Source organism: Onychostruthus taczanowskii, unplaced genomic scaffold (genome assembly GCF_017590055.1).
Source record: "Onychostruthus taczanowskii isolate IOZ18803 unplaced genomic scaffold, ASM1759005v1 scaffold15, whole genome shotgun sequence".
Lineage (NCBI taxonomy): Eukaryota > Metazoa > Chordata > Aves > Passeriformes > Passeridae > Onychostruthus > Onychostruthus taczanowskii.
In genome coordinates, this window is record NW_024498685.1 from 4,468,904 (window position 1) to 4,490,561 (window position 21,658).

Consider the following 21,658-nt stretch of genomic DNA (forward strand, 5'->3'; position numbering starts at 1 on the left):
AGAAGAAAGAATAATTTCAACATAATTTTTTTTTGCTGAAAGTAACATCAGCAAAAATAACAAGAATCCATTCAAAGACAGAATGTTATCTTCCAACACAGTTAACATGCCTTTCTTTCTGTCCCTCATTATATATCTTACACATCAAGCTGTACTTTGACCTCCTTACAAAGGAATACATTTAGAGCCATCACAACCCTGCACCCATATTGGCATTGCTGAGTGAAATCCAGCCCACAGAGCCGTTCTCTTCGCTGCTCCTTCATGCACCTGCCAAGGGGAGACAGGTTATCAAACAAGCCTCCAGAACAGCATTTCCAGAAACAGCAATATGACTACCTCCTGCTCTGGCTTGTGCTCATGCAGCCCTTCAGAATCCAGTCCATTCATTTACAGGCTAACAATGACATGAGTTGTGTTTTTGACAACTATGGGGATGAGATCACTTAGATAAGCTTTTATTTCTGATACAGGCCATCACCATTACTTCCTTTTATCTACTGAAACCAACTGGCAATATTTCATCATTAACTTTTTAGCACAGTAACCAGCAAATTCATCTAGCCTCAGCTGAACCTGTTTACATTTTAGATTTCATCTGCCCCTCTTAATACTTCTGCGAGCATCAGAGAAATACTCCATTTTCCTCTTGGATGACTATTCTCTGTTTGCAGTCTCCCATTGGCAAGTACAACACTCTTAAAACTAAATATATTGAAACTTTTCTTAACTCGTAAATGCTCTTTCCTCCCCACCCCCCTCCCAGACTTGGAGTGCAAAGCTGTGCATGGAAGCAACTATTGGAAACACAAATTTTTACCCTGGTGAATCCAAAAAAGGCCATCAGCTTTCCTTCTGTACACCAGCTGTCACATTAACACGTGTGCTACCCCTCATTGTCATATGTACTGTTATACCCTACTACCCTTTTGTTCAAGGGCCTCAGCCACAAAAATCTTTGTGTATGAGGTGCTGTAAACACAGCCCTGTTTCAGCAAGCACAGCGTTCCAGGAGAACAGCACAAGGTAAATGGCACAGACACATCTAGACTGGAGTGCACAGGCAGAAGGCATGGTGTTGCCCAGCAGTATTACCACGAGCCATCCAACCATCCTGTGTGCAGTTACAACAACTCAGTGCAGTGCAGCTCCTCCTGATGTCAACTGAAACACTGCTAACTTCTCCTTGTCTGCCTCTGTGTGAGCACAAGCATCAGCAGCTAGAACGCACAATTCTCCTTATCCTCAAAAGTCTTCAGCTGTGACCTTCTTGAAGCTGTGTAAGTCACCAGAGTTACCTGAAAACTGCCCCAAGCCTCTCACAAAGGTAGAAATTCAGTGATGACAGTTTAAAACTTTTGGCACTTTTCATGTTTTATCAGGCCTGGAGTATTATAGTTGATTTTGAGAACTTCTGCTTCAAATCAGCTACAAATGGCAGTGGTTGACCAAAAACCAAAATAATGACAAGGAGCTAACCCAACCCTTTGAACTACAGAATTTTCAATTTGGAGTCATTTCAGTTAGATTCAGATCAGTTCCACCACATCTACCCTGCCTCTCTCCCTAAGCAGAAGCCTTTGGAGACAAACACCAGATTTGGTAGTGGGTAGAAGTCTGCTACTCTCTGGCTAATACAAAGCAGCAGAAGCAGGGACAGAACCTGGATGTCCATCCAACTACCATCCCATGCAGTCACAAAGGCAAAACAAAGTTAAAACAAAAAATTAAAGGTAAAGCAAAATGACTCATGCCTTTGCAGGTAAAACAACGTCTGCAATTACCTTTGTCCTTCAATAAGCAAAGGAAAAGGTCAAGCTGCCACTCAGGGACTCACAGATTACATTCCAGCCCATCACAGGAGAGGGATGCTGTCCTGATTGGAAATTGGCTATCTCTGGCCTTGAAGTCTCCAAATAGCAAGGGTGAAACTTCATCTTCTTTCCTCCCACACCTTTCCTTATACGGCAAACAGCAACTTCCAGGTAACCATGGTCTGTAAGGGGATTCCTCCTCTGCCCTTCCCTCTCTCAGTTCCTAGAGCCTCTCCCTTTTCACTTCTTCCTCTTAGAACTGTGAATCTCTCACTGTGTGTGCATATATATATGCATATATATATACATATATACATATATATATATACACACATATATACATACATATATATATATATATATATATATATGTATGTATGTATTTGTATGGATGCCTCTCTTCTGCCTTTCTTTTTTCCTTGTAAAGCACCAATTAACAACTCTTGTATGATTTGGCCTAAAAGGCAAAGGACACTTCCTTGACTGTTTCTCTTAAACAGGTAACAGCTGTGGCTATAACTCAGCTTAAATCAAGCCACAAGATTAGTGTTTTTCAAGCAAGATAACCACTCTCAGGTGCTTGAGAGTTACTCCTTTTCCCCAGCATGACCTGGAGAAGGAGGTAGCTACTGAGTCCCCACCTGAGAGTAAGGTGCCTTTACATGAGCTTAGGCTAATTTGAGGCATCAGTGCAGCAAATGGTTTGAGAAGATAGAAACTGGGGACTGAAGTCATGTCATGCAGGGGTCTGAAGTTGGGGAATGTATAACCCCATATTAAATGTCACATCTTCAGGTAATTTTTCTCCTCTGGCAAAGACTCATTCATTTATAAACCAATGCCAGTCACTTTCCTAACCTCACTGCTAATAAGCAGCAGAGCAGAAATACTTTCTAACCAGAAAATGCTCTTCAGTGTAATACAGCTTTCCAGCACTGCTGTGCTGGGGCCTAAAACTTGTGAACCTAATGAATGCACAGGCACCCGCAGTAAGCTTCCTCCATGTTACATTTACATCTCTTGCCTGCACTGAGCAAATGTACAGGGGGAGGTAAAAACCTGATAGGATTTAAATACACGGTACTTGAGCAAAGTATCCCTGAAATCCTATGCAAACTGTGTTGTTAATGCTTTTTCATACTCAGGAGAGGATGAGGAATCTCACTGCTCATAATTCTTTTATTTTCACACCTGGAGCACCAATCTCATCCCAACAGCCCCTCACCTCATTTTGCTTCTCATCAGCCACCTCTGCCCTTGGCCAGATACTGCCCTGACCCAAATACACATTGAAATAAGTGCAGGAAGACATAGAAAATGCTACTATATAAGTGTATAAGTGTGGCTGCAGTGCACTCTCCTTCCCTGGTCACCTATTGCTGGAGTAACATCTGTGGTCACCACACCACTGCTTCTATCATCTGCTGCTGCTGTTTTGTCATTGGAGCTGAAAAGAAGAGCACCCTCTCCCTGCTCTGCTTCCTTTGCACTTGGTGAGGAAGTGACTTGAGTGGGAGGAGAGGAAGGAGGGCAAACACAAAACCACTGAATTAAGCAGGTAGAAGCAGAGACCAAGCTTTATGCTTTTCATACATGGGCAAACAGGTGGCTCTGAATGCAGCTGACTGTAGCCCTGCGAGTTGTACCTTCGCTCACATTGTCACTGCAGCTGCTTGTCACCATACCGAGCTTGGTCACGTCCCAGCCCCCAAGCTGAGCACAGGTATCTTTACCAAAACACTGTGCGTCTTTTATGTACTACTGAGATGGAGTCTGAAGTGCTACAGCTAATAGCTGCAATAGGAGGGTTTTGATTTCTTGTAGGTAAATAGCTCTTTTTAAGTAAAACAAGCTGGCTATTTGTACCTGTTTCAGGCTTGCCCTGGTACAGTAAATACAAGAGTGACCTTGATTTTTCACATCATTTCACCAGGCTGCTGCCTTAACAGGACTTACTGTGCTTATAAAGAGAAGAAAAATAGACAGCAGGAAATCCTGTGACAGGTTTGTTTTAGTGGTGATGACAGAGAAACAGTAGCAGAAGAAGAAAGGAAAAAAAAAAAAAACCCACCAAAAAAACCCATAAACCCAACACCTGTAGCAAACTTAAAAGTGAGGAAAGTGTGACTTCCAAGCCACTCCCTGATCCTCACAATATTGCTGAAACTACTCTGACAGCAAGTGTAAAGAAGGCAGAGATTAGTTTAGGATTCTCTGCTGGGTTTAAAAGAAGAAGGTTTGTGATGCTCATGTTAAGAGTTCCCAGATGACTTCAGGTGGTAGCACACAGACTGGTAAGAAGTGTATTCGCACACTGCAAATCTGCACTCTCTGCAGGCCCTGAAAGAAAGCACATGGGAACTCTTTCTTAGCCCATTTGAAATGTTATTTGTTTCCAAACTGTAAGGTATTGCTTTTGGGGAGGTCAGCCCCAGGCATGGGACTATGTGGCGCTGGGTGGTGCAAAGGGTCACAGAGAGAAGGTTTGCTTGAATGGGTCAGTTATGGAGTAGAGGGGGTGGAGGGAAAGGGGAGCACAGCTGTAAAATCATGTCCCTCTGGAGGTGATGTGGAGAAGGATGAGGTGAGTTACCCTAGTTTGGGCAGGACCTGTGTCAGAGCTGGTGGTTGACTGCTGAGCCCTGGTCAGCAGCCACATCACCATTGCTCTGCTCCTGCTTCTGTTCCCTGTCTGCACAGCAGTGCCTGGGTTGTGGGCAGTGCCCCTGAGGGTGAATGGGGCTGCTTACATCCAGAGGACTGCCTTTCCCTTTGTGGGGATGACTGATGAGTTTAAAAGCTGCAGCAGCCTTGGAAAAATTACATTTACCTTTTTCTCCTCAAGTTTTGTTTGCTCTTTTATACCAGAACCAGAGCTGCTCACCTGAGGGGCAGGCCCAGCTGATGGAAGAGCAGTGCTTCCAACCCTGGTACCTGCCTCTGGTGCTGCTCACATACTCATCTCTGATCCAAAACACCCTTAATGAATTGATTCCTTCCTTCTTTTCCAGCCACGAGGACAAAACTGAGATCTGCAGGAGTAATTACTGTCAGTGCTCCATCTTTGCCATAGAGGAGCTGTTTCCAGAGAGAGGAGAAGGGACTGAAGGGATTGGCTCAGCACTCAGTTGTGATATGTGATTTTCCACCTCTCGGATGTAGATGAGGTAAAAGGAAACAGCATGAGGCTTCTCCCTTCCTTGGTCTACCAGAGCCTTCTCTTTGCTGGGGAAAGGCTCCTTGTCAGGTTCCTTGCAAATAGACCTTTGTTACAAATCCTCTTGGGCCCAGAGGCACGTAACTGGGTGTATTTGATTCCCTTGGTTAATAAATAAACAGAGCCCTCCTGTCACAGACAGCTTTTCTGACTCCACACAGGGACACAGGGCTCCTCTCCAGGCAGGGAGCTGGAGCCGGGCAGGAAGGTGCTGTGGCAGCACAGGGAAAGGGGCACATCACCAGCTTTGAGAACATAAAGGAGGAGTTGGCCTGTCTGCTCAGAGCAAAATAAAAAATACTTACGGAAATAGTAAGAAGGTTTCAGCAGAGAAAACGCTAGGGAGGGTCTAGTCTGAGGAGATTATTTAGGCTGAAATACAGGTTCTTCTGTTTTAAATTAGACCCCAGGTAGGGAGTATAGTCACAGTGGATCTCCAGTTCGATGCACCATGAGCACAATGTTGGTTTCCCACCCTGTCTGAGGAGTCTTGCACACAAAGGAGATTAGTAAAGAACTATCTTTGCTTGAGTTCTGTAAAACCAAAAACCAATTTGGCCTGACCATCCCAAAGGTGGGTCAAAGCCAAAAGCTTCCAGCTAAATGTCGCTTGCTTTCCAAGATTTGGTAGTCTGGGCACAATAAAGCTGAGATTCAATTAATCCTGATGTTGGTTTTGAAAAAAAAATCCTGTTGAATTTTGATTCTGAAAAAAACAACATCAAATTCAGGGGTCCTTGGGAAAGAAATTAACAACTGCTTAAAATACTGTAGCTTGAAGTCTGCTTTCCTCACAAAGTCTTCTGCAATGTACTGCCAGTTTTGCAACCCTGCAGTCCTACCAGGGATGATCATCACCAAGTGAAACCGAGCTTAGACTTCAGCAATGAACTTTGTGGTTTCACTCCAATCCCCACAGGAAACTTTCCTCCTCAAACCATCCTGCTCTCCACCTTGGAGAGGCAGAGTCAGTAAAGCAGTGAATGTTGCAGGTAGGAGTGAAACAGACTGGCAGAACAATGTGGCTCCCACAGCTGCAAATACAGTCAAATCTGAGATAGAGCTGTTTTTGCAAGTCTGGAATGGCAGACGATTTTGAAATATAAGTGCATTGAAATAAATGTGTTATACAAGGACATAGCAGATGCCAATTCAGTGAGCAAACAAAAAAGCATAGCCCATCCCTGTGTCATTACAACTGCCTCATTTAAAGGGCAGTTTTGACCAGAATGACACATTTGTGAGTCACACAATGGGGAACAGCCTGTGACTTTGCTCAGAAATCTACCTTGCTTTGGCTTCCTGTCAGCACGGCTGAAAGACCAATACCTGTCATAGCACAATGTCCATGTGTGGCAAGAGGGCCCCAGTTTAACCCCCTGCATCCCTCAGGACCTGCTCTCACCCAGCTAAGAATGCAGAGCCAGTTGAAAACCACGCCTGCACACAGCCTCACTGCACACTCTGTATGGGTGGTTGACAACATGCACGTAGCCTTTATGCATGCATATTTTCTTGCAGTGTCTGAAACCAGACTGATAAACACCTCTTCAAACTGGTACTCAGCTTCATTCTCTGTTATCCAAACATTTCATCAAAGGCCACTTACCTACAAAGCAGACATCTCAACCCAAGCCAGACAAACCACATACCAATAGGCTTTTGAAAACAAGGAACCAAACCTGACTTTATTCGCTAATAGTGAAGGGGTGACAGCAGTTATTTTATATCTGCAATATATTGCAAATTCTGAAAGACTTAACTCTCATAAGGTGATTACACCATTAGTTAGCAAAACACTGTCATCCCCGAGGTGCCAACACAGCAGCTGTTTCAGCTGAACAGCAAAGAAAAGCCAAGAGGGCAAGCTAACAAAACTGGTAGTGCTCCCATGAGCAGCCCAACTTCTCCGATCACCCCCATGCTGCCACCCCATGACATGGAAGTGATCTTGCTCCAACAAGGGAACAAGACTTCAACTCTCTCTCTACCATCTCAACCACCCCAGCCTCCCAGAGGGCTGTACCCCCTCTTCCACGTGGGTGCATGAATGAGGGCTCTGACAAAGGGGCCATGTGTTCCAGCCTGAGCCCTGTATTTCTCAGGATATGGGTCCTCCCAAGAAGCTGGTCATACATAGCTGATCAACCCAGAAGGGATCTCTCTGGGCATTCATTCCTCTGACCCTCCGCAAAAGGGAGATCATAGAAACTACCTAAATGATCTCTCCTTCCAACTGCAGCATCAAAAGGAAAAGATCCAAAATAAAATTCCAGGAAGATAGCCTGTGATGCAGAGGCTATCACAGCTTTTTGATCCATTACTCTGTGAACAGGGCTGCATTTCTAGCTTAAGCATGTCTGGCTAAAACTGCCAAGTGCAGAGCCCTGCTCCTGAACTCTGAGCTGGGCAGAGCAGCCTTCCATCATCAGCTTCAGTTCCTCACCTCTTCCTTCAGGCACCTCCAGACCATGGCTGCATCACCACAAACCTCCCTGAAGGGTCAGTGATCAGACCCAGGTTGACGCAGCTGATGGTAAGGGACAAGATAGAGGACTATGGTGACCAGGGGGACAGGCTGGGACCCCTCTCCTAAGTAAGGGACTTGGGAGTTTGGATGGCCACCAGTGAGGTCCTACACACACTGACTAAGGATGCCACAAGAGAAACACTTTGCACCACAGCAAGTTTTGCACCACAGGCTGAAGATGGGTGGGCAGAAGGATGATCCTCTTCACAGCACTCCCCCTTTTAGATGACAGCTCTGACCACAGACTGTGGCTGTGATGTCCTTTGTCACATCAGGCAGGGCCCATGGTGTGACCCGCTGGGGCTCATTCCCTTCTCTTGGGGCCTGCAGCAGGCACTGGAGACACAACAGCACGGCCCTCCCAAAGAGGCATTCTTGGCAGCAGGGCAGTTCCTGCAAAGCCCACCTTAGGCTGTCATGTTCTGCCTCCCACGGGCTCTCTACAGTCAGGAATGAGGGAGAAACATCTCGTGAGTAGTACTTGTGGCAGCAGATCTAGCTTGGAGGAGGCTGGATCCTCTTAAGAGGGTTGGGAGCTAAATTCTGCTGGACTGAAGACATTTTGATCCCATTTTTGATATTTTTCATCCCGCTCTGTCACTTCAATACCATTACCATCCTTCCAGAGCACATTTGCTTAGAAACATCCCTGGTGGGACAGAAACAGTTCTGGGTTTGGGGTACCCAGTGAGGGCCCCTGAGCAGTGCCAGCAGCACAACAGCAAGCTGCCCACCAGCAACCTGCCCACCATTCTTCCCACAAGAAACTGGGCCAGGGATCCTGTTCATCTTCAGAGCACATCACACAGCAGCAATGGCAAATTACCCATGGAAAGTCTGCAAGCAGCCATGGGGCTCTCTGGTTTATGTATGCTGGGTTGTGCAGATTCAGGTCAAGAAAATGCACAGAGTTTGTTTAAAGACATTTTGTCTTCCACAGTCAGGAGAAGAAAGTGGGCCTATCATTCACAGGAAGAGGAAAGGCCTTACATTGCTCTGAGAAGGAGCAGGATCCCACACACCTTTCAATCATTCAAAGGATTTGGCCATCACATCCTCAAAAGCAGTGATAGGAAAAAGAAAAATCAAGCTGTTAATAAAATATGGAGACAGCTTAGGAATTTGCTTGTGAAAGTCCATGATAAAAAACCTCCAGCTGAGATCCAGCCTCTACTTCATAGTGCCCTGTGCTCTGCTTCATCTTTCCTTAAATGCATGGGGCACAGGGCTTCTGTCACTCCTTTAGCGTGACTGCTTAGAGTCTGAGAGGTTTCAGTAGTCTGAGGAAGCTTTTCCTTCACATCCAACTTAAATGTGCCATTTCTTGAAGTCATCCCCTTGTCTTTTATACTCTAGCAAGCAGAACAAGTGCAAATTAAATGAAAGACACATGAAATCTTTATAAAGCCCAGTGTTTCCCCTAGCATGAAAGTTCTTTGCATTTTAGAGTGGAAGGGGTCTTTACTCTGTGCTGTATTTTCCCCATCAGAAAATGAAGAAGAACATAAATTTTCCTCATTACTTAAATTTAGCTTAATCAGCAGCCCCCTGCTGATGTAATTCAACCCAATGAGATTTTTCTTTTTTTTTTCCTGGTGAGCTGCTGCCCCTTTTCCCATCCTCCCACCAATTCAGGCATGGAAAACAAGGGAGGAATTAGACAGACAAAACTTACTATCTGTCAAGCTCTGACTTCAGACTGGGCAGGAATAACATTTAAAATATAAAAAGCAAATTTTATGAAGCCTTTTCCTCCCCAGAGACTGCCACAAAAGTATTCCTTGTTTGTCACTGAGAATGAACCATTTTTCTTTTTCATTTCTGCTTTCTGTCACATAGTTCATTTTAGCTGCCCCTTCTGTCTTTCAGCTAGGGACCCATGCTGCTAATACAGAATCACAGGTAACTCAACAACAAAATGCCTGTATTATCTTTCTTTTTTTTTTCTTTTTTCCTAGTCTTTCAGGTAATGGCAACTCCAAAAGCTTTTGCATATTGACCACAGAAACATGTCTCTCCTGGAGGATGGGACTGTCATCAGGTAGAATATCTTATTTAATAAGCCTCTTCTAAGGTATAAACTAAGGCTGGGGATTTTTTTCCTGGCCTCCTTCAGAGCAAAGGACAAGCAGATAAAGATCAGCTGCTGCAGTGCTACGCTGTCAAAGTTCCTGTTCCTGTGAAAATTAACCCTCTCCAAGCTCAGAGTTCAGGTAGGCTTTGCCACTGTGAAATTAATGAAGTAGGAAAAGGGTCTGTTATCAACTCATGTTGGTTTTTCAACCCCAGTCCTCACCATGTATAAGACAGATTTCTTGTCTATTTACAAACAGATCAACTACCCTGCTTTTTTGTAACCCATCTAGTGAGCCTTGGATGCTGACAGGACTGATTTTCATTACATCCATCATGAAGGAGGATCGGATTTTCTCTCTTCGCCCCTGTTTCACAGAAGTACAATGACAAAAATGTGGTCTGAACATTTCTAAATTCAGCTGTTATCTAAAGACAAATTCCCTTCACCCCCTTCTCTATTTCCCCTCACCCCTGAAGCAGCAGTAGAACTGCTTTTCTTGGTCCCTACAATGCTGAATCCTTACAATCTGACTGCTACCAAAGAGAGGGCCTGAGAACATCTGCAAGAGAGACTTTGTGTCTTGGAGTCAAGACAGAGGGTGAGGATATAAGCCCCTTTTCATAACCCCTGCCCTGCCAGGGGTTATGAATAGAGACTGTTCTGATGAAACCGTTCAACAGGATGAAGAGGAATATACCTGGTTCACACATTTCACTTCAGGCTCACCTGTGCTGAGGTCACAGCTCCATCCTAGCACGTAACAAAGCACTGTGAGTGGGAATCAACAGAGAAAAACAGGTCCTCACTACAATACCAAATCACTGGCAATACTTGCCTGGAGGAGAGCTGACAAGAGCCAGCCAGAAGACTCCCATTGACTCAGAGCCTGTGTGAAAACTAATCCTTGACAAACCATCTTCTGCATCCATACAGTTTTCCTGTGGGCCAACCTTACCCTTGTTACGTCCCTGGTTTCATATATGAGTACTGACTGGAAGACACATTTGAGACTGTTTGATTGACTGTTTAGGTTAAAGTAATCCTGAAACCAAGAACCTACATCCAATGACTTGGAATGGAAATGTGGACATCCCCTCTTCTGGAAAGAGTTCCAGAGAGAACAAACTGATAGAAGTGAAAAGACTTTCTAAACTGTAACTGGCAAAATCTATTTTTGCAACACTTTATGATTATTTAAACTTACAATGGTTTTCAATGCAAGTAAACTCCAAGAGGTGAGGACATCATTTTTTCTTATCATCAACAAGCTATTCTAAGAGCCATCTCTGTTTAGAATTAAGGGATGAATCTCATTCATTTAAATGAATGTAAGAAAATTCCCATAGGTAAAACTACTTCTCCTAGGAGTGTCACATGAGCCCAGTCTCTTACCTGTAGTATCTGGATTGAAGGTAAGTAGAACACACAGCCTTAGACACATGGCTAGCTGAACCAAAGTCTATGACCTTGACCCTATATGGCTGTCGGGATGGGTCTACCAGCATGATGTTCTCTGGTTTGAGATCAGCATGAATCAGTCCCAGGCTTTTCAGCTTCATTAGGGCAGTTGCTACCTGCTGGAGAATTGGTCGAATGTATTTAAGGGGCAAGGGACTGAATTTATTTTGTTTTAAGAAATCATAGAGGTTCTGCTCCAACATTTCAAATACCAAGCATGTGTGATTCTTGTGCTGGAAGCATTCATAAGCACGGACAAAGTTGTAGTCATCCGCACTTTCCGTGCTCAGCCGAGCCAGGATGCTCACTTCAATCTGGCCTTGCCGGGCATAAGAAGGGTGGTTTTTTAGGATCTTGATAGCCACAATCTCATTAGTGCCACGTTTCCAGCATTTGACTACTTGTCCGAAGGTTCCACGGCCAAGAAACTCTAACACTTCGTACGTGTTGGTCATGGAACAGAGCACCTCATGTTGCACCAGCTGGTAATCCCCTTCACTGTTGGAGCCACTGTTTTTGGAAGTGGCCGTGGAGGTGGTGGCGGTGGCTACAGTGGCCCCACTGGCATTGTTCTGAATCATTGGTGGATGCTCCTCGATAATCTGCACGCTGCTCGTGTTCTCAATCTCCTCACTCTTGCGCTTAAGTCCACATTTTTGGTAGGTGTCCAGAAGGCTCACAGTGCTGCGACGCATCAGGTTGTGTGGCCCGCCCAGCGTTTGCCCAGACACCGCAACCACACCAGAAGTGCTGTTGGCAGATGTGACCACGATGTGCCCCGTGCTTGCTGGGAAGATGATGGTCTGCTCGTAAGGGATGCTGGGGTTGGGGATCTGCAGGGAGGCGTTGACGGCTGCTGCGGCGGCTGCTTGGGAGGACTGCACGTTCTTGCCCTGGTTGTAGACTTTGCTGTGTGTGCCGTACCCAGTCATATCCCAGTTCGAACTCGGCTCCACTTTCAGTTTCTTCACGCTACAGAAGGCACTTGACTGAAGGGTATGAGGAGAGAAAACTTGCACATGCGAGGCCATACCTGCAATACAACATCAGAGTGAAACCACTGTGTCAAGATGCCTTCCCCAGCTTTTTTCATTTGTCCAGTGGCAGGAAAGGGAAATGGGATACAGGCTTCAGACACATTACATGCACACACACACAAAAGCAAGTTCTTCCAGAAATATGTATTTGACACAAGTAAAATATTATGCTCTAAAATAAATCCTTACCCCAGATTGAACTACACTAACAACATTCAAGATTTCTGTTCTCTTGCTCTCCCCCTTTTCATTTTTAATAACAGGAATGTACATGTTATTTTTACCTCCTCTGCCTAAAGAGACTCCTATTCCCATTGTCTCCAGGAATATATCTAGCTCTCTGGAAGAACTCATGTCAAATACTGCAAAGTATTCTGACTACAGAAGCCAAATCTCAAATCCTCAGGCTCATCCAATCCTAAGCAGTTTGGTGGATCTGACTTAAGCCCTCCACTTACGCCCATAAAACCACTGTGTAGCTTCTGGCCTGCACAGAGTGAAGATGGGGCCAGGAGATGATACACTGAGCAAATGGAGGTGCACAGATAAAGTTGAGGAGCCAGAACAGAAGATGATATTTCAGATTCCTTGCCAACTCTGTGAGTGGGAATTGTGCACAATGCTAGTCTGTGCTCAGGACTGGAGATGGCAGTTACACAACATGAGCTTCACTGTGTGCTGTCAGTGCTCCCAGATTTATAAAATTTTGTTAATCTATTCTTATTCACAGTGACAATACCATCACCGGGAAGCAGATCCCCTGGAAATGAACAGCATTGTTTATGAAGCAACACATACATTAGCATGTGGCAGAATTAGCTCCTAATATAGCTTTATTTTTACAGGAAAGAAAAAACCTATTTTAATGCAAGCTTATTTGGTTTCAGAAGAGTTAATGATCTTCTAAATCTTTTTAAAAAAACCCAGACCACCAAAAAACCACCCCACAACCTCATAACCAGAGTGAAAATAATGCATCACTGAGACAGACTTACTGAAGGATTCTGAGTAATATTCCACTGAAACAGAAAATGTGCCTATTCAGAGAAGAAAAGATGTGGTGCACGGAGAAGGGGACAGCTAAGTCCTGACTTGCTGCCAGCTTTCCCTCCCCAGAGTGGGGATAGTACTGCTGGGGCAAACATTTTGTGAAGAACACAAATCCATGGGGACTTCTGAGGAAGGAACCGGCACCCGGCAGGAGTTAAGAGCAGAAAGGCACAGCCTCCTTCACTCTTCTATCTGTCATCAGTGTTTCTTTTTAATAAACCAGAATGACTAGGGAAGAAAAAGACAATATGCTGAGCTGGCACCATTGTTGAATTATTAAGCACAAACATAACCTTGACTTGTTTTCAACTTAAAACAGTCAAAAGCTGAATGAATGCTTCAGTAACAAAGCCACAACAAACTCTGCAGTGCACATGGACGACTTCTTCATCTGGAGGCATGACAGTATCTGACTTGGCCTCCTCATACTTCACTAGTCCATGTTCCTCTTCAGAAGATTTCCTGGACCTCGTGTACACAGACACATTCACACACATGCATGCATAAACTTACTCATATAGAAAAATGTGAATGTCACTCCACACTCACAAAGCTCAGTAGTCAAGTTAACAGATCTAAACACACCCAACTCTCTTTTTCCACTTAATTCCCAGCAGCCCAAAGGCCAGGAGTGGCTCAGGAGAGGGGTGCTGTGCTGAGCCAAAACCTACCCAGAGTAACTACTCAGAAGTAACAGGCCAAGCAATCTCTCAAATTTGCTTCAGCACCTGTGCCTTCACCCCTTCCACAGTGATGAATTTCTGAGGACAGATGCAGAAGAAAACCCCTTCAGGACACAGGGGGAAACCCTCACCTGGGCTTTAACGCAGCACACAAAACCCCACTGATCCCAGTCTAGCAAGGGAGCCCTGCAAACCATAGCATGCTGCCCTCTGCAGACATGACCCCTGTCTCCAAGTGGATTTATGATTGTTTACTGTTGTTCCTTTTAACTCCATTACCCCCTGCTCCCCCAGCCTCCTGGGCAGCAATTCCCAAGGCCCCTGCAACTGGAGGCTCAGACACTCTCCAGCTCCTTGCCCTGCTAGAGAAGTACCTTCTCTGCTCTCTCCTTTTCACAGGGCAACGATGCTGTCACGAATGCTGGGCATGTGGTGGGCTGCGAGCTCGGAGAACCACAGCAGTGCTACTCAACTTGTCGTCCTGGACACAAAGATCATGTGTGAGTGAGCCAAAACCGTGTTTGTTTTTCCACTGATTAAGAAGAATCACGGTGTTCCTTCTAGTACAGTACTGACCTGCCTGGAGAGAGGGGGTGGTTTGATGTATGTTTTCCCCCTGGACGCAAATAATATGGCAGATGTAATTGGTAACATATTGTGGACCTAGGAGAGGTGTAATTTATAGTTTTATGGCTTTCATTCCACGGCGTGCTTGAGCAATCTCTCTTCGTAGAAAATGAAAAGGGAAAAAATGACTGACGCAGACTGAGGAGAGACGTTCTTCTCGCACTCTCCTCTAAAGATAACACCAAAAGGCTGAGGCATAGCAAATTAAAGTCAAGGATGTGAAGCACAGCAGCTGCAACTTTCTCAGCGCCACTGTAAAAATCAGGATAATCGCCACCATTAAGGGACAGGCTTTCAACTGGTGCAAACTGGCAGGGCTCCACTTGATATCAGCTGACGCTAAAAACAAGGTCAGCAGTCACTCAACATTGTCAATGTCAGATGGCTGCCTGCCCCCTTTGGTGAAACGAGTTGTTGTTAGGGACTGGTTTCCACATCAACAACCAGCCCCTTGCTGTCCCTGAAACACTGCTGGCAGCCTCAGCAGAGGACAGGAACAGGGGATGAACACTGACTCACCCCAAAAATGGAGGGGATGAAAGAAGCAGTGCTTCTGTGGATAAAGCGGGGACTTTGGACTCTTCTGCTGCCAGTGCTGCCCTCTTCAGAGGTTATATCTCATCACAGAAAAGGTTTTTTCATTTTCTCTAAAAAAAGAACTATGAAATCTTCTTCCTTACATCCAAAATTATTTTCTCATGTTTGAGGTTTTAAGGGCATGCATTCTGAGGAAAATAACTCAGTGAGTTCCTCAGCACAGTCCGATATGAAGAAATTACAGGCTGATTGACAGCTTGGTGAGGGGAAAAGGCGGCTTCTGCAGAAAAGTAATTTTTATTGCAAATTTTCCTGTGCAGTTAATGCGAGAAAAACACAATCCTAAATTTCCTGAGGACACAATAAAACTGTGCTGGTGGCATGTTGTTTCTTTCAAAATGGATTTTTGCTCCATGGCAATAGCAGGAATAGTAATAAATGTGAATAAAAGTTGGACGGTTTTGTTACAGGAATCAAATTCCTCATTACAGCCTGTAATATGATTTACACCTTCAGCCTTTTGATTACACAGGCTGACAACAGCTTGCCACAACATCCATGAGGAAACAAGCCAGCAGTAATGGGGTGATCCATGCCAGCCGAGCCCAGTGGCACCAACATCTCAGAGACAGTGGGAATGCCCCCGGGAAGCATTCTTGCTCCTGGGGTCTTGGAAAGACAGAGGGCCATAAGCTGTGGAGGAATGGAAAATGGGATGTTTCACTTGGGAAAAGTTCTCTTAACCCCCCATTCACAGGTCTGACAAGAAACCTCCTGTGCAAGGCTGGACCTCTCATATCACTTCCCTTCTCTGCAGGAAGATCCAAGCAGTCACCTTTCTGCATTTTGCATGGAATGCCCAAGGCTGGCACCTGGCTCCTCATCTTTTTGCACTCTGCCAGGAGTGGAGGGAGTGAGGACACTTGGCATGAGCAGTTTCACCCGCGGAGCATTCCTGCCCACCTGAAGCCCAGCTCTGCAGCCCCACCTCCACCACCAAAAGTTTTGGCTGGATTAAGCCAAGTGGCAATTCCAGCTGAGCTGGTCCCTGCCCTGGCATGGGTGCAAGGCAGGCCTCTATTAGCCAGCCAGGATGAAGCCAAGATGCCACAACAGCTAAACAGATGTCCTGAAGAGTGTAAGTCTAAGTTTTATGTCACCCCTGAGCACGGCTAATCTCTGGGCTGGGAGCAGAATCAGGGTTGGGCACCATGCATTAGATAAAATGGATAGTTCCTTTCTTTAATGAGTTTAGTGTAGTCATTTAAAGCTCTCACAAAACTGAGAGTAACTGGATTTAATGGGGCCTTCCCCGTCCTTCATATGACTCACATAACTCCTCACAGCATCTACATGAACTGAAGTAGGTAGGGTGCAGCCAGGGGACAGTGTTAAAACAGCTGGAATGACTTTTATTTAAAGACTTGAGGTTTTTTGTTCCTGAGAACTCCTCCCACGTCAGCTTTCACTTAATAATAATTTAGCAGGTGCTATTTACAATTCAGATGGCCCTCTTCTGCATGCACACACAAATCACGCAGCCGCCCCACTTGTACTTCTAACAGGTTTCAGGAAAGCAAATGAGGAAAAGTTCCCTATCCACCCACGTCACCCTAAAGGGCAAAAAATACACTTTGGGGACTAAAGAAGGAACAGTTTGAAAGTCTCTGATGTTTTCTTCTGGTTTACTCCCAGCACTTACTGCTGATTTTTAAGTGTGGTCTTTGAGGTGGCAAGAGACCGAGCCGGTGCCCTGTATTAAGAAGGAAGTCAGACCTTCTGCAGTACCTGCAGAGCTGCCAGTGCTCTGTAACCAGAGGCTGCTTCCTGGCTGCTGCCAGAACGACAGTGCCTGCTTGAAAAATACTGTAGAAAGCACACGGCGTGTGTTCAGCATATAAATGATGCTGGCAAGACAATACTGAAATAAGTATCTTCCACTTCTCCCCAAAGAGGCACGAGCCTGCAAACCCATATACACGCCCAGGCTGAGAAGGCAATGAAAAGGGGATCTACCAGGTATGGCTAATGCATTGCACCTTCAAAACAGCCATGTCTCAAGCACAGCACCCTTCTTCACAGTGGTCCCTGTGTGACTCCTTTAGAGGCATTGTCCCCAGCACCACTGCACTCTCAGAACCTCCTGAAAATTTATGTCCCTGGAGGCTATACAAATTCTTTTCCTTGTGCTACTGAATGTTTGGAGACAATCTCAAAGTAGAGCTCAGACTTCAACAGCCTCAGCTTCTTCCTGTTCTTGGTGAGCCTAAGATGTCAAGGGGGCCTTCATTCCAGGTGAAAATTTCCCTGCCTTTCTATTCTGCTTTTCCTGTCCTGCTAGTAGAACTGTCTCAGCCTAATTAGTAGTTTTCTAAATGCAGTGCACAGCAGTTCTCAAAGATGTAAGATGTGACAGAGCACGTCCCTTGCACTGCTCCAGACCTGGATTCACATGGCTCCAACCTGCCATGTTTGATCCATGTCTTATGGCCAAATGAAAGAGCAAGACTTCCCAATGCACAGCGTAGCCATAAACAAAGCCAAATGGACAAAGCCAAGCATCCCTCTCCTTCCCTCTCATCCCCACCCAAAAAGTACGTCCCTCCAGTGCCATGGTCAGGGCACCCTTATCATCATCACCTTCAAATCCCTTATTTCCCTGGCACCCCAACTGCCCTCCTACATATCCCTCTCCTGCATTTATAGCATCAACAACCCTGCCTCCTGTTTCATTCTGCACATCATGACTTTCCTTTATAGGTATGATGAAAATTACCAACCAGGACTTAGTACTCTTGAGCATGGAGGTGGTGTAGGCAGTTACTCCCTATCGTGGCCTGATCAGGTTATTTTGGCATGTGGCTCAGGATACTGCTGTTTTTCCTCACAAATCATCTTTATTCCCTTCCTCATTCTCCCTTTAACTCCTTAAATCCAGGGCAAAATGTCTTCTGGCTACTGAAAGCTTTCTTAGCTGTAATTTAGAAACATTACAATTCTTACTAATCCTTTTGGGGTGGGCTCAGGGGCAGATGAGTCTGAATAACAAGCTGTGGGTTCCTCTGACATATCCCTGGTTTTAGGCACATGAAGCAAAATCTCAGGGAGAAATACATACATTTACGTTTGAATACTTTATTACACCTCAGTGCAAGATTCTTTCAGGGTCACCTCCATCTCCCACTGGAATGAACTGCAGTAATGACAAGAGATATTACAGATTTCCTCAGTTAATCACATGACTAGTTTATGTTTCATGTTATAGCTAATTAACTATGCAACACCTGAGAACACAGGTTAAAATATACCTCACCAGAGGCTGCCCCATCACTTCCCTGTAGATGCTACAGTAACTGGACCTGACACCAGTTTCTAGGTCTTGGTGTGAGAAGGTCCAGCAGTCCAGTCCCCTGAGCTGAAAGATAACCCCTGAGCTGAAATATAACCCCTAGATACCTTCTTATGGGAAAACTCAGCACAGCTGGAATAGTACAAAACTTCTCTTCAGGATACCTTAGTGTTACTGCGTGGAAAGCAAATGAAGACAGCAAGTGAATACAATTGAATAGTCTACAGCCTCGACAAAACAGAGCCAGGCCCCAATAAGGAAACATCCTTCACCACGTCTGTCAAAGCTGACAGAAAGACTGTCACCTCTACAGAAATCACAAAATGAGACTGCAAACACCCTACTGAGACATCAAAGTGCTCTCCAGACATAAAGTGAGAAACCTGGGAGTCTGAGCTGCCCATGTTGGGTCTCTGGGGCTTGAGAAGGCAGATCATAGCCCTGCCAGAGGTACCGTGCTGAGCAACAGTCCTCCAAGCCAGGGAGGACTTCTGGAGTCCCAAGAACAAAATGAGGTGGTGACAATAAAGATGGAGGCAGGGGCAGCACCCAAAAGCCTCCAAGGTCTGCATGAGCATATGAAGGAACCTCTGCACAATGTAAGCAAAAAGACTTTTTAGGAAAGCGGGCGCCAGTAAAGTCAGGAAGAAGTTTACAACCAAATGATCAGTACTCCCAAGAGGCTCAGAGGAGAAGAAAGTCTGCTTGGGAGTCAGAGATGGGATGAGAAAGAAAGAAAAAGGTGAGATCAGACAGGTGGGATTGACAGAAGCCCTGCTTTGAAGCTTTATCTTTGGAGGACTGAAGGATGTCTAACAAATGCGTTGCTGAAGAAATCCCTCGTTCAGATTTCTTGGAGAGAGGCCCAGCAGAGCTGAGGCAAGTGTGGAATGCTTGGCTGGGGCTGTGCTGCAGGCTGCTGGGGAACCCACGAGCAGCACCACATCTGTTTAAAGAGCTGAAGACTGCGGCAACACCCACAGCACCACCTAAAATGAGGCATGGCATGATGAGGCTCCTATAATGCCATGCTTGAATGAGCTCCTGAAGCACTGGGTACAGCCAGAGGAGGTGGGGAAAGCAAGCTACCAAGGAATGTTTCCTCATCCTGAAATCAAAATGGAGCCAGATGAGTCCAAAAGCAGCTACTCACATCAATGGGCCAGGTAGGACTCTTTGGCAACATCATATGTGTTCAGGGCACCTTCCTCCTTCCCATCTGTCCTCCACCATCACAAAGTGGAACAAACAGTCACCGTGGCATTTCTCCAGCACCCAAAGCTCCCTCTGTAGAACTGCACCAGACAATCTCTGCAGTAAATGTGAAACTGGCCATAGTTTGCCTTGTAGTCCAGCCGAACATCTGGATCCCTACATTTAACCTCCAAACAGCTCTGTAAAGCAGGAGCCTCTAGATTCCATCAAGCTCCATCTCTGATTGCTACCTGCTAACAGAGTTACATCCTGACAGCAGAACTGAAAGAAGGATGACCTTGGCATGGCTCTGCTTTCAAGGCAGCATGGCCCAAGTCACTGCTGCTCATCTCCCAAACAGGGGTTGACCACAGTACCCCATTCTGCAGGGGAAAGAGAGGACTTTCTCAGCCTTCCCGACCCCAGGCTTCACTGGCCATCCTACCTGCCCCTCCATTATCTCAGTTCCTGGGAAAGGGTACCAAGGTCTCTCAAAAAGGAACCAAAATTAATCAGTTTTCCTTTGTTGCTCTGCTTGTGCCCCCTTCACCCACACAGCACTGGCACATTTGTGGCTTCCCACAACTGCCTAGTGGAAAGGATATTTTGGCTTTTTCCATGATGGCTGTCTCCCCACCTGGATGACTTTCCACCTGTAAATATTAACTTTGTAATGTCAATGACTGCAGCTGGCCTGCAAGTGTGGTGAAACCACAGGGAATGCTTGGCACCTTGCATACCTTACTTGTTAGAAACAACACTACTTGTGAAGGCAAGACATGGGTAAGGCTCACTGGAGTCTCTGGCTGAGCCTCTCACTCCCACTGGACTTTACTGTTAACTGTTTTATTTGCAAAGAGGCCACTGCATGACATTCAGTCCCTGCTTTGCTTATGAATTCTGAAACTCAGACCAAGCTCTAGCTGGGCTGAAAACATCAGTTTCCCTATTCAAAAGGTCCCTTCCTTCATTTGATTTCCATCAGGATACAGACCTGATGGAGAGAAACAAGCCCCTGGATGGAATACACAGGATCTGGCCTGCAAAGATGAAGATGCAAGGAGAAACGTGGGGAAGCTGGGCACAGGGCTCTGCCAAAACAGAAATTTGAGACAGACTGATTTGTTGACCTCCTGACAGCCACGTACCACCTTCAAGTAAGACCAAACAAAGGACCTACAGTACTCTCAAACACTGAGGGTCTGGGATGTTTTAGGAAGTCAAGAGAAAGGATAGTGCAGGTCGCTCACCTGACCTCCAGTTTAAAGAGTTGCAACAATTTTGTAAATAACCTGCCTTCCCATCATCACACCTGACCTGTATAGACAAAAGCCTTCAGTTCCTCAAGGAAACACCTTGAGCATTTTTCACCATCTTCCAGACTTTAGGGCCAAGAAAACATCCCCAAAGTCATGGCCAAACAAGTCAGAAACCTTTTCTTGCTGTCACCTGTGGCTTTTGGTTTGCATTCCAAAGTAGGACTATAAACCTAGAAATGCATGATGTGAAACGGGCTGTGAGCTGGAACCAGAACAGGCGCAGTAGGACTGAGCCAGCTGGCCCAAAGCAAAAATCACCATGGAGACACAGGGTGCAGGATTGGGATGTGGACTCATTTCTCCCCAAAACAACTGCTTCTCCTGGTCCATTCACCTTTGAGACTGGCGAGTGGCTCTCGTGTGAGACACAGTGATAAAGAGCTGCTGCAGCCTCCATGAGAACACAGAGTGTTGAAAGGTTTATCTGTGGGAACCAATGGTTCTGTTTGGTGTATTTGGGGTTGTACTGACCTCTGTCATACAAAACACATAGTCACACTCAGGCACACATAGACACGTAAACACTAGCACAGCCAGATGACCCATGAAGGCAATGAATCTCATAATCTCCAAAACAAATGAGTGATGCTACCCCGAGCAATCCCACAGAAGTGACTCTGGACACCTGCCTGCCCCACTGCTGGCTGGCTTGCTGGGACTGGTGCCTGGTTTCCCGCTGTCTTCACATCAACTTCATTTTTAAGCAAGGTCTAATGGGACAGAGGGCAGATCAGCGTGCAGAGAAGAGGCCTGTTTGGCCAAGGAA

At 45.7% G+C, this 21,658-nt stretch overlaps 1 protein-coding gene across 2 annotated transcripts in view; it reads right to left on the reverse strand.

Moving 5' to 3' along the window:
* Positions 1–21,658, reverse strand: part of HIPK2 (homeodomain interacting protein kinase 2) — a 125,839-nt gene that overhangs the window by 72,276 nt on the left and 31,905 nt on the right. For both annotated transcript variants that reach the window (XM_041398833.1, XM_041398832.1), the window contains exon 2: positions 11,031–12,129. In XM_041398833.1, the coding sequence (XP_041254767.1) occupies positions 11,031–12,129 (1,099 nt within the window). The remainder of the gene's footprint in view (positions 1–11,030; positions 12,130–21,658) is intronic.